The 14,874-nt window shown below is 33.4% G+C and overlaps 1 protein-coding gene across 2 annotated transcripts in view; it reads left to right on the plus strand.

The window, feature by feature from the left end:
- Positions 1-14,874, plus strand: part of LOC126768614 (protein qui-1) — a 110,655-nt gene that overhangs the window by 41,884 nt on the left and 53,897 nt on the right. For both annotated transcript variants that reach the window (XM_050486806.1, XM_050486807.1), the window contains exons 2-3: positions 9,740-9,906; positions 10,458-10,537. In XM_050486806.1, coding sequence (XP_050342763.1) covers positions 9,795-9,906; positions 10,458-10,537 — 192 coding nt within the window. In that variant the 5' untranslated portion in view covers positions 9,740-9,794. The remainder of the gene's footprint in view (positions 1-9,739; positions 9,907-10,457; positions 10,538-14,874) is intronic.

Consider the following 14,874-nt stretch of genomic DNA (forward strand, 5'->3'; position numbering starts at 1 on the left):
CTTTCTCTCTCTTCGGGAAGTGTGCCGGAGGCTTGGAGAAGAGCTAATGTGCAAGCGGTTCCCAAAAAAGGGGATCGGTCTGACCCGGCGAATTATCGGCCAATAGCTATCACCTCAGTACTTTGTAAGGTGATGGAACGGATTTTAAACAACCTACTGATCCATTCCTAGAAAATCACTGTCTAATTAATGATCGTCAGTACGGGTTTCGACCAAAACGGTCCACAGGTGATCTTCTAGCGTACGTAACACACCTCTGGGGTGAAGCTATCGACAAGCATGGAGAATCGTTGGCTGTCAGCCTCGATATCTCCAAGGCTTTCGACAGGGTCTGGCACAGAAGTCTTCTCTCCAAGCTACCGGCATATGGTCTACCTGCTCAGCTATGCACCTGGATTGCCAGCTTCCTACACAAGCGTAGCCTTCGTGTTTTAGTAGATGGTTGCGCTTCACAATTCTATGTAGTGAATGCTGGGGTCCCCCAGGGATCTGTGCTATCTCCCACACTCTTTCTTTTGCATATCAATGATATGCTCTCCCTTGGGAACATACATTGCTATGCAGACGATAGTACAGTGCATGGTGGATACCACGGACGCGCAGTGGCTGGGCGGGCGGAAACTGAGGAGAGGCGGGAGAATCTTGTCATTGAACTCGATAGGACGTTAGAGCTCATCGCCAAATGGGGCTCTGATAATCTTGTTGAGTTTAATGCCAAGAAAACACAGGTATGCGCTCTCACGGCGAAAAAGTCAACATTTTCCCCTCTTCCCTCCCTCTGTGGTACTCCGCTGGTGATGCAAAGCAAAATCGCCATGCTGGGGATTGACGTTCGCTGCGACCTTAGTCCAAGGGATTACATCGAGGCTTTTTCACGCCACAACAACTGTGCTTGCTGTACAAAACACAGGTACGGTCTTGCGTGGAATATTGCTCGCACCTTTGGGATGGCTCCGCTAAGTACCTACTTGAGGCCTTGGACCGGTTGCAGCGACGTGCCGTACGCATTATTGGCGACGTAAAGGTCACAAACACCTTTACAATTGCGTCGTGAGATAGCAGCACTGAGCGCTTTCTATCGACTGTATCACGGCGAGTGCTCTGAGGAATTATTCTCTCTAATTCCCGCTTCCCCCTTCCTTCTTAAGTCCACGCGAGCTGGTTCTCGATGTCACCGCCTAACTGTGACATCAATTCCATCGCGAACAAAGAAATTTGGCAACTCCTTTCTTTGTCGCACTTCCAAAAAATGGAATTCCTTACCAGCTCACGTGTTCCCCTCCTCTTACAACCCGGGTTCCTTCAAACGAGGCGTGAAGAGGCATCTTGCGGGCCGGCTAGGCGAAGGCGGCTAGTGCAGAACGTTTTTCCCGTCTGTATTGGCCGTCGTCGCGTTTGGACTCTACGACCACTTACCATCAGGTGGAGTAGAGTCATTTGCCCTCCCGGCGAATATAAAAAAAAAAAAAAGAATATTGCCGCCCTCAGCAATTAGACAACTCAAGAATATATTACTAAAACTAAAGTGAATTGTTACAACTTAAGACTACGACAATTTCAAATTGAGTTACTGCCTAGTGCACTCGCAATAATTAAGTCTATTAGCATTCCCCAGCATATACCATTAGCGAGCAATAATGTACCATCCTATAAGAATATTGTACACACTTGCCAGAGAAAATCAATTTCTAAGAACACTCATAGTAAATATATTGAATTTCATTTATGAAGTGGGTATCGCATGAACGCGGCTTCGAGAGGCTGATTTGAAGTGATCTTGTAGTTCTCAATACTTACGTCCTTATCGAAATGTAAGTGTTTTAAAATAATTTCTGATATAAACTTAGTACTACACATTACTACGTATTATTCGTACAAAACGGTAGAGTAAGTAAGAAGATTAAGCGCGTTATCAAATAATCTTGTGCACAATTAGTATTTTGTTTATTTATTTTGGTTGACGATTTCATCTATTCTAATATAATAAAGCTGTGTTTGTTTGAACGCGCTAATCTTTGGAACTACAAGTCGGATATGAAAATTTCTACAACACGAAGCAGTTAGATTAATATGATCTAGACACTAATTATATATGTATGTATATTTTAACATCTACAAGTTTAGATATAATACGTTATTAAACGAAGATTGCCGGTTCAAACTTATATACTTTCTTATATGCTTTATTTGTAATAATTCATCTTGTGCCCGGCGGTGTTGGAAGATATAGTAAACCATGCATGTCTTTAATGACATTCAGGCACATGTACATGTGCATATTCACCTAGAGTAGCGTAATGGAATAATTTTTTTTAAGTGGACGAGGTCTTTGCTGTGGAAGTTTAACAGGCTATTCTTTTTATTATTATAGTATATATTATACCATATCTTTAGTTTAAAAGTGACAGTAAAGTAACAGTCTGTTAATGTCCCACTGCTGGGCTCAGGCCTCCTCTCCGTTTTGAGGAGAAGGTTTGGAGCTTATTCCACCACGCTCCTTCAGTGCGGGTTGGTAGAATACACATGTGGCATAACTTCAATAAAATTAGACACATGCAGGTTTACTCACGATGTTTTCCTTCACCTTCAAGGACGAGATTAATTATAATCACAAATTAAGCACAAGAAAATTCTATAGTGTTTGCCCTGGTTTGAACCTACAATCATCGGTTAAGATTCACGCGTTCTAACCATTAGGCCATCTCGGCTATTTTTAGTTATTAAAATTAAATTAATAATAATAATATAATAACCATTATTTCTACACTTATTTATAATAATAATAATTATTATTTATTTTTTCAAGTAACAACATTCATATACAAAATTACAATTAAAAAAAAAGTAGAGAAAACGGTTTTAACTAAACAAAAAAATAAAATAAACACTACTATCTATTTATACAACAAATATGAATACTTAAAAATAATAATAAAATTTATCAAACGCTACATGAATTGTTACAAATTCATACTAAGACAAATTTAAACAACAAGTTAAATTATTTTCATCATCACCAGTTAGCCGATCTTAACCCTATGCTGGACTTTAGGAACCACCAAGAAGTGTGCCAAAGCTCCCGGTTTTTCGCCTTCCACATACAGCTGTAGGGGATGGGCCTGTTAGTAAAACCAGACGCCCCATGTCTGACGATAAGGGAACTCACTTTTGCATTTATAATGTTAGTTCCGATTTTTAAAATACTCCTCTTCGATATCTCCGTAATCGGATAAAGAATCAACCCAATTATTGACACACACACACACACACACACACATTTCAGTATATTGCGTTGTTGACAAAGTGATTTTGTGAAATGAAGAAGTAAGCCAATGGCTTTGAATATGACAAAAAGTTCAGATATTACGCTTGATAAGGATAAGTACACCCACGCTTCTATATCTAAATTAGGTCACGGTTCGAAATATACGTGAGTTCGCATCACATGAACTCGGAGATAAATTTGTGAGATTATTTCGGAAATTTATGCTTTTTAATTTTTCGTTTAAAATAAAAAAAAAAGTCATTCAATTTTGGGCTCTAACGAGTACTTAGGTTTTTTTTAAAGTTATACTTAGGTGGCCGGGCAAATGGGCCACCTGGTGTTAAGCGGTCTCCACCGCTCATAGACATTGGCATATGTCCCTTGTGCCTGTATTTACACTGGCTCACTCATCGTTCAAACCGGAACGCAAGTACTGCTGTTTGGCGGTAGAATATATGATGAGTGGATGGTACCTACCTAAACGGGCTTGCACAAAGCCCTACCATCTAGTAAAACTTACATGATAAATGAAATTTTAAGTTACTACCGATAAGAAATTTAATACATAAGTTTTCGTCAACATACACTTGAAATTTGTGTTTATAATTATTCATCTCGTTCAGTGAAATAACACATCATAACTAAACCTGCATATGTTCAGTGAAATTCTGGCACATGTGTATCACCAACCCGTATTGGAGTAGCGTGCTGGAGTTAGCTCTAAACCAAGAGAAGAGGCGTTTGAATTTGCAGTGGGAATTTACAAGCTATTGTCTTACACAAGCATTAATTATAAACAGTTTCTATATTATGTAATGCGAAAATTGAAGAAATACACAATACAAAAAACAATACAACGACATCATATGATCTCTTATGTTATATTTTTTTATTAATGTTAATATTTATTATTATATTAATATTAACTAATAATTAACTAATATTAATTAATATTTACAATATTGATTTTTTTATTGATTTTCTGTAAATTACTTAAAAAATAAACATTACATATTCAAAGAAAAATAATTATATATGTAGTTTTTTATGCGTTCAGTAACAAATAATGAAAGAGCGTAGGATCGCTACGTTCTTTCATTTCTTTACAAATTTCTTTAAGAATATAAAATATTTTTACTACTTTTTAAAACTCGCATTTTTACGTAAGTAGGTACGTTGCGTGCGAATTGAAATATTTTACATACGATAATATCTACTCCAAAAAAATTACGAAATAAACTATTGTTTTATTTTACACCTACGCAATGAATTTTAATATATTATATAGAAAAGTATTATACGGCTTAGTTACAAAGAATGCAAAAAGTTTTATTTTGCTCATTACAATGTTTAATTAGCTTACTAATTTTCTTATGTCAATCACATCAGTGTAATTACAGGCACAAGGGACATAACATCTTTGTTCCCAAGGTTGGTGGCGCATTGGTGATGTAAGCGATGGTTAACATTTCTTACAATGCCAATGTCTATGGGCGTTACCTATACCATAAAAATAAAAATAAATCTAAACGGCAAGGTATTTGTACTCTAAGAACTTATCAATTTTAATATAAGTATGTATATATATTTTAAATAAAAGCTGTACCTTTTTTAAGGAATAACTAATATTCCAGCAATGACTAAAGAGCTTTCGAGAATAGGTTTTTGTACTTAGTATCAAAGAAGTGCGATAGAAACACATTGCAGCTATTTTATTACAGTAATCGGTTCTAAATATATGCACAAAATTCCCCATATCAAGTAGGTTCATTATAAAGAATAAATAAAAAGTTAAAAAAAAAATAAGAATACTGAACTAAAAAATTATACCGGTCGTATGTTGCTGATTATTAAAAACACATATATGTATCTAAGATTCATCTGATATGTGCCAGTTTCATTAAAGTGATGCTTATGTTACGAGACAAGATGAATAATAAACATAAATATATAGCATTTGAAATACTCATTGCTAGTCTACATCTGAACCCGCGACCTTCGTTTAAGATCAACAAATTCTATCAACTGGGCCATCTCCGCGCACGTTAAGTGTAGCTGCTTATTAATAGAATGGATCAAAGCTAACTGCAAATAAACAACATTATATTTGTTAGTTTTTCAAATTAATGAAAAACATCTTCTAGACTCTGATACATCTGAATACAATCAACCTAATATTACATACGTGAGAAGAGATTCAAAAGTCGATAGGAAATTATATTATTAAAACTCAAAATTCCCTATTGCGTGAAATGGAATGTCGTTATTAATGTAAAGAATCAATATAATTTATGAGTCGAGTTCGGTGGAAAGTATATTTTATTTTATATTTATAGAAAAAATCATAACAATAAACTCCCCACGCCATACTCTGACCAATATGGAATTTAAGAAGTCATTGACCTTAGCATAATAAGGACTCACTTACCCGTCTACGTGCAAGCACACCTTTACAATATATTGATGCTTGGATAATTGCCTATTGCCAAGCAAATGCAACTATTGCCAAGCGAACTACGCACTGACAGTTGATTAGCAGGCAAGCACAAAGCGCTACTAACAGTAAGCAAATAGCTCAACAGATTACAAATATGAATACACTAAACTTCTTTGTATTTAACAAAGAAGCTTATGAATGTATGAAAGAGAGATATGAATCCATCTATCCAAAATAAGCTTCAACATAACCTCTTCAAAACAAACGAATACTTTGGCTTATTTTATAACAATATTTTTTCTAATTAAGTATTAATTGGTAAGATCTGCCAACTCAAATTATTTATGCAATATGAAATTAATTTATAATGCTAGAATGTATTAAGTAATATTAATTAAAACTGCAAATTAATTCCTTTGAATTAACATAATTGTGCGATGCGCACTTAGTTTGGACCTATAACAGATTATATGCAAAGTAACAGAGGACAACATATAAACATATACGTTTTTTTATATCAGGAATGTAAGGTAGCAAATGTCTCACATGATGTTAAGCGTTCACCACCACCAATAGATGTTACCACTTTTTTTTTATAAAATAGGTAGGCGGACGGGAAGTTTGCTTGATTGTAAGTGATCACAATTGCCCATAGACAAGAATCAGAAAAGTCATCATTTAAATAATTTTGCTGACATCAGAATTTCGCTGTAAGAAATATTAAAAATTCCTTGCCAATGCGCCATCAACCTTGGGAACTAATATTTTATGTTGTGAGCCAGTGTAACAGTAATATTATTGCAATGAAAATTATGAAAACATAATTTTGATGGCTGTAGAAAATTTTAAGACTTGATGGGTTCATCCAGACTTCGCTGCAAGGTTATTATTTATACAAAACCGTTTTTAGTATTTTAACATGTGTTTTTTACTTTATTGTACAACACAAAGAAAAAAATTACATAACATGGATACAGCCTAAATATGAGTAGTATACAACTGTGACAACCTTATCGCTGAATCGCATAGCGATCTCTTCCAGGCAAACAACGGTTTAAGGAATAACTCATAGGATATGAGGTAGGTTTCTGTAATAATAATAAATAAAGGACCATAAATCTATATGTTTTGAATTTTTAAGGAAAACAAACAACGATAAAAAATTAAGATAACTGACATCAGGCAATATATTTTTTACAACAATGAAAGTCTGTCAAGATCGAAGTGTTTGATTTAATTGTTTTTAAATAATAAATGCATGTGCATATTTATAATATATGTAGTTTTATTGTGACTCGTCTGTGTAAGTTGTGTTTTTCTATTCGTATTATGTAAATTATAATTATGATAAAAGATATTTAACGTGATAGCGTCATATTTGCTAAGTAGATTAATTGTACAAAACCACTATGATTACGCTTTGGATTAATTTCTCTCGTCTATTTATGTTTACTCGCTCGAGAATTTGTTATTGACAGACGTTCACAATTACGTTTAAATAATTTTGCTGAATATGCTATATATAAATACCAACTAACCTAATACGTTTTCATTTCATATTAAAACAAGGTATATGCCCCTACTTCACACGGGTAATGATATTATTTTATATTCATGTTATAAAAAAATGATAATCAATATTTGCACGTCACCCTAGTATCTCTACAGCTAAGTGTCCAAATTGTAAAGTATAATAAAAATAATAATAGAGAAAACGCTTAAATCACTTAGTTATTTGTTTCTTTTTTTTTATTAGGTAAACAGACTGACAAGCAGGCCGCCTGATGATAAGTGGTCACTACCGCCTATAGACATTAGCGCTGTAAGAATTATTAATCATTCCTTACATAATAAATAAATGTAATGTTTTCGTTATTTGTTTTTGAATATTATAATGATTACTTTTATTCATTAATGTAATACTTTTATAGACAAACGTTTTTTTGTCGATATTTTAGGCATATCAGATATCTATGGCAGATAATAATTTTAAAATCCACAGCTTATTCATCGAGGACTAGCATATTACAAATACTTTGTGTATGATAATACTCTTTTAAACTCTTTAAAAGAGCTCATAAATGTGACAGAAAGCACTTCATACAACAATAATAGCTTAAAATTGATTTACACGAAGTAAAAAAATAGCAACTGTAATTGTCCTACTGCTGGCCTAATGCCCTTTGAAGCCTTTTGAGGCCATTTGAGAGTTTTTTCCAACACGCTGCTCCAAAGGGGATGGGTGGTGATAGACACATTGGCAGGTTTCATGTGAATACTGTGCGAGATGAATTTTGAATACAAATTTAGCGCATCAAAATTTAAAACTGCTTACCCGGTTTGATTGCAATTTTAATTAATTAAGTATACTCTACATTCCCTTGCAGAACATTTTACTACAACGACTCAAAATTACGTTTAAGGCTACTTGGCTATATTTTATTTATTGACTAAACCCCGTCGAGTATTCTATTTACACAAAACAACATTTATTTATTGCTATACTAGTTCACGCCCGCATATTTTGTAACTGTTATAATATTAGTAGTAGTTATAATATTAGGGTACATGAAAAAAAAAGGTATTTTGTATATGTACACGTCACGACTAACAGCACTCTTGTTTTAAATACAGTTTTATAAAAGCATAACACTATATACCGGCACCGCAAATGGAAATCGTGATCGCGTATTTTTTGCGCATTAATCGCCCGAACATGTAAATGTGTAGATGACCTATTTGATATTTGTTTCGTTTGCACAAATATGGTGAACTACTTGACGTTCTAATATCGTACAAGTAAAATATATTACACATACATACCGACAAAATTTTTTTTTTTGCGTATTTAGTCCATAATTATGTGGATGGATTATTTCTAATATTCGCACTAAGCCAAGTATAGCGCCGTCTTTATATTTTTATCTTGCAACAAAACAATACATACAAAAGCAATTATTTGAAAATAAACACGTACTCAGATCTAATGATAATAAACGATCGATATATTTAACCCGCAACGATAGGTATTAAGTACGCTATCGGCGATAAATCTTCCGAGGCTTCATTCAAAGGAGCTATAAAAAGGCATATAATAATGGACATTCGAGTTGCTTTTGATTAGATCCCTTTGTGTTCGTAGCGCCATCTGCGATATCGCTATTCCCTTGTTATCATGCCTATTGTTGTGTATTTCACTCGGCAAAATGAATACATTTACAAATTACGAACAGTTTTTTTTTAAATTGAAACCTCCTTGGGGTGTGATAAAAGTAAAATTTCAAGGTTAAAGTATAGTGAATTGCTTTCAATGTATTTTATGCGTAATGTTTAACTCACAAAGGTATCTCTTATCTTGCGTACGGTAAAATGTGTGTATATAGTTTATTTTGATACTATAATAGTTTCAGCCTACGGCTTCGTATTTTAGAAGCGAGTAGTTACACCTACCCGCTTCGCGAAACATACAAACAAACTCATTTTCGCATTTATGATATTAGTTAGGATGCAATTGAATAAATCTAAAGGTTAGATTTATATACTTTTGTAAAATATAAAAATATTTCGAGAAATACCTAGAAAAATCTAAATTCAAAGTTGTCTGATAATAACAGTTATATGACAGGAAGCTACAGAATTGCAAGCGGACGTTTGTTAATCAGGTATATCACGCAAACGAAATTGTTAAGCATCACGAATTTCAGAGAATACTCGAATATTTTTCTGGTTAATCGTTTAAAAAAAAACAATACATCCAATTAAACTTTCTTGTTGTCTTTGTTGTTGTTTGTTTTTTATTGTTATATATTAACAACTAGTAATCGCCCGCGGCCTCGCCCACCTGTTAAGGAGAACTTATGTCCGTCCTAGGGTTCAAGCTTGCTTCAAACGAAATTTTATGAAGATTAGTCTTAGTCTTGAAAGAAAGACAAACAGAATAACTGTCGCATTTATAACAGATCACAATATGATATTTAAGTTTTACATAAATATAAATGCCATAAAAACTTATACAGTTTTTTTTTTTTTGTACACAGAATGCCGTGGTGTGGGATGAGTGCAGGTTGAGGTAAGGGCTGGAGGGAGCGCGAGATGAGCGCTCCGGAGCCATTAGTGCTTCAAGCGCTGCAGGGTTATACCGAACAGAGTGATAAGTGGCCTGGACCTCGCGCTGTGAAAATTTATGTAGCATCCGTGTACAATGGTAAGCGATGTTTTTACAAAATAACGATAACTATAATTTTAGGAATCTAAAAACATACAAACGTTTGTATATTGATCAGCTTAATATAATCGGGACGTAGGTATTCGTGTCATAATCACCAGTCAAAACATCTTTAAATAGCATAAAAAAGTCACTTTTTGCTTCTGACCGTTTGTTCGCTTATTTCTATTTACTTTAAAACTATGAATTTTAATGTGGTTTTGACCGCAACGTAGGTATCGTAAATAGAATATTGCTTTATATAGATTTGAGTTTATCATTTATTCATATTAAATTTTAAAATAGAATACTAATTTTGGTTTTATCTATCAACGTAATGTATTAAAATTACCTACAGATAAGTTTGAATACGGAACAGATATATCTATCTATATTAGATAAGTCACAGTAACTAATTTAATAATAAAATAATAAATAAAATGAGTAACTAGTTTAATAATTTAGAAAAACAAATGATAACTTTACTTCAACCGGTATGAAGAAGTATACAGTAAATACTAATAGAAATTAAAATGTATTATCCGTTCTAGATTTCCGTGAGGAACGACGTCAAATTCTTGAGCTCGTTGGTCCTGAATTGCAATCCACATACGATGATCGATATATCGAGGTGAGAATTAGTTTTATTTATACTTTATTGCACAGCACGTATTTACATACAAAAGACATAAGAGTAACAATATTGCAAGTACTTAATGTGTGATAACAAAATATGTTAAGGACTTCAAAAAATGTGCACAGAAAAGCACTTTATACGATTAGTACTAAATTTTAAATAGATGGATACACGGATCACACACATTGTGAAAAAGTAACAGTAGTTCAGCAGAGAGATATTTAGGGGCGTAAATGTCTCTCTAAGATCGGGATGGTTGGCGTTCTATGGGGAAGGCTTTCGTCCAGCAGTGGACGGCAAAAAGATGAAAAGAAAAAAAAAATATCCCTGCTGGTTAAATTCGGGTTGGTCAATACTAAAGTGGTCAAGTGAAAGTTCACAGGTTGGAACTATCAAATTCAGATGATCGATTACGTCATAGTATAAGATTGCAGAAATAAATCAAATCAAGATCTCTAAAGCGACGAGATATTAATTTAATTAACTAATTATCTAGTTAGAAATGTGACCCTTTTACGTTTTACTTATTACAGCTTCAGTATAGTTAAAAATGTATTATAAAAGTGATTATATGCACAATAGCAATTTCCTTTCTACTGCAAATAATCTCTTCAAGTAGTGTAATTATTTCCAACGTTGGGTTTCCACAGTTTAATTTCTAAATGCATACAGCAATGCATTTTTATTTTTTTTAAAAGAAATTTCTGTAATACTCTTTACAGGATATTTTTTCAAGATTCATTGCGCTTGTGTACAATCCCTATATTAAAACGTTCTTTTCATGTAAAATTTTAAAACGTAACTAAATAAGATAAGAAAAATATATAATAAAAGAAAATATATAATGATTTTATAGACATAGTGTCTTAGGTTAACGGAAATTCAATGATGATAAAGTTGTTATTTTAAAGATCGAATTCGTATGGGCAAAATCTAAATAAAAATTAACCGTCCATAATGCCACACAGATTAAAACGATTTTTAACTTTTTCACCACGCTGCTCCAATGCGACAAATGGATGTAAATCTCTGCCAGAAGTACATCCGACACATGCATATTTGCTCACTATGTTTTTTTTCACTACCAAGCACAAGATAAATTATAAAAATACAAATTAAGTAGATGAAAAGTCAGTGCATATGCACGACTTCTAACAGTACTTGGCGGAAGGGCTTTGTGAAATCTCGTATAGGTAGGTACCTACCATCCATTCATCAGATATTCTACCGCTAAACATCAATATTTAGTTTTATTGGTTGGTAAAGGTGAGCGAGCTGGCTTAATTACATTTTTTAGTTATTTTTTTTTCTAAAATATCTAAGCATAACACTTGCTAAAAGCATCGCTAAAGTACAGTAACAGCCTGTTAATGTCCCACTGCTGGGCTAAGGCCTCCTCTCCCTTTTTGAGGAGAAGGTTTAGAGCTTATTCCACCACGCTGCTCCAATGCGGGTTGGTAGAATACACATGTGGACGAACTTTAATGAAATTAGCCACATGCAGGTTTCCTCACGATGTTTTCCTTCACCGTCAAGCACGAGATGAATTATAATCACAAATTAAGCACATGAATATTCAGTGGTGCTTGCCCGGGTTTGAACCCACGGTCATCGTTTAAGATTCACGCGTTCTTACCACTAGGCCATCGCGGCATTTTATCGCTATAGTATTTATTAAATATTAAAATTGACCAGATAATAAATGATCACCATCCCCCTTAAGCCCTGACACAGCAGTAATACTGTCCATGTATTATAAAAAAATAACCATCCCTTATAACCATAAACAATTACAGTATCTCAATATACAGCTCACTCGCTTTTCAAATACAACGTCAAAAAAATTATAATTAAAAGTATTTTTTACGGTAGAATTTATGCAATTCATTTTAATAATATCTATTTAAAAAAAAGCGAATAAATTTAAAACACTTAATCATTAATAAGGATATTAATAATGCAATTTATAGTGGTATATGTATAATAATTAAAATAAATTCTATGAAGAATATTTAATAATAAAATTCTTTCTTTGTTAAGCTAACATATTCTGTTCTTAATTGAATAAGTAAGAGCGAGGCTCCCCTCTGAGTTTTCTTCGAAGTCCGTTACTTAATTTGTAATTTATCACATGCTATGGCATAAGAATACTTTGCAAGGAAAAGTTCAAACTAGACATTCTGAGGAATTTCACTCAACTTTCACCGGGACGTCTTACTCGACAGAGCTCTGAAAACTTGGTCGTTCGCTAAAAAAAAATACTTCGTTCGTTATGTAAATTTATTTTCCGTTTTTTGAACATAAATACAAATTAATATTTTTATTGAAGGTAAGTGAAGAAAACAAAAGGCTGTTTACTTTTAACTTTTTAAAAGGTGTTTGCTTATTGTTATCATTATTTGATTTAAAAAGGCTTGTACGACCTCGTTGGTCCAGTGGCTAACCCCAGATCGAAACAATGCAAAGATGACGGGTTTTCTTTTTGAGGTATTCTTAGTAGACCACAGTCTGAAAAACAGCATTGCTTACACACTTGTACCTCTGCATGCTACTAAAGCCGCTGGTCCTGCATATAAGCACTGCTCGTAACAGTTGTCCCAAGAATTATGAGAGTGGTGAAGGAGAAAGTGAAAAATTTAAAGCAATATTACTGTTTATAATTGCCATTTAAATTTTTCAATTCAAAACAGTAGTACTAACATTATATAATATGTTAAAGAAGGCATAGAATTTGTAGTCAGTTAAGTGTAGAGTGGCTGACAGATACGAATAGCGTGATACTTGTTGTTACAAATATCCATGTCAACTTGAGAACCACCTTTTTTTCGTCTATTGAAAAGTAGTAATGGCTTGTAAATGCCCGACTTCTGGGTAAAGACTAAGTGTCGGACTGATGCATACACATGTGGCACAATTTCAGCCGACATATGCAGGTTTGCTTATGATGTTTTCCTTCACAAGATGAATTTATTATAAACACATATTGAGTACAATAATGTATTAGTGGCAATCTTTCCCTGGTTTGAATATGCAATTTTTGTTGAAAATTCACGTGGTATTGCGCAATCTCTTTACGATTATTGTCGCTACCATACATAAATAATATCATAAATAAAGACATAATTGTTATGCACGAGTAAAGCGAGTCGTTAACAAAATCATGCCGCAATTTAAGCCGTATTTATGAAAAGTAAATAGTCTCGGATATATTAAGCTAGGCATAATTTCGTGGGATGTTTTCAATACGTCAAGTCACGATTCGTTGCGGTAATGCGGCGTGTGTACACAAGTGTTCATAATTATTCTATTTATAGACAGCCAAAACGCAGGCTGATGGCATCCCACGTGGCCGTTCTCATAAATTGCGCTACATAATGAGTCAACGTTGGACGAATGGAAAAAAATTGTAAAATGTATTTGTACCACAATGGAAAAAAATTGTTGTTGTGTAAAATGTGTTTGTACCACACAAATATGACTGTGAACACAATGGTTTGGTAATAGAATCAGGTTTCACTTTATTTGACACATTAACATATGGAGCGGTACTTTGATTTGTATTCAAATGAATTATATTTTACTTCAGTGCTCATAAGACGTTTGTAAACGGTATAATATGTTTCTTATATGTGTAAATAGATCGCCATCTATTGGTTGCGTTTTTGGCGTTTCTAAATCACGCTTGTTACATTTTTGATAAAATTTAAATGAACAGTAGAATATTGTTTTTCTTGCTTCATTCATCATTTGGTCTCCCCGATCACTGAAAGCATATACAATTTTATTAATGGTCGGGTAAGTAGATGTTATTGGATTTATTTGTCAAGAAATTCTCAATGGTACTTAAATTCGAGCTGCTCCTTCATCTCATTTCTTTCGTGTGAAGATTGGCTTCTTTAAAAAAGACTATAATAAATTAATGAGAATTTTATATAATGACAATATGTAAAATAATTATTATGACACGCTTAAGAATAGAAATTAAAATAAAAAAAAACACGCTCGATTTTTAAAAAGTTTCATAATTGTAATAAAGTTACGATTCAAGAGATAATCCAATAGAAAACTATCTGCTTCCAAGTCAACATGTCTTTATACATTCAAAATTCAAAACTTATACGTCAGGATTTGCAGCTTACTAACTTTGATACCGCTTGCGTTTAACCAAATCCAGGGAATTTCAAACTTTCCTTAGATGCACACAATGTATTGAAATGAACCCTGATTTCTCTCAAACATGCTTGATTTCTCCTATTTGTGTTGTGGATTTTGTGCTGAGTATTATTGGAGACTTACTGTATAAGACGGTATATGATAAAGTAAATTATCAT

Source organism: Nymphalis io, chromosome 5 (genome assembly GCF_905147045.1).
Source record: "Nymphalis io chromosome 5, ilAglIoxx1.1, whole genome shotgun sequence".
Taxonomy (NCBI): domain Eukaryota; kingdom Metazoa; phylum Arthropoda; class Insecta; order Lepidoptera; family Nymphalidae; genus Nymphalis; species Nymphalis io.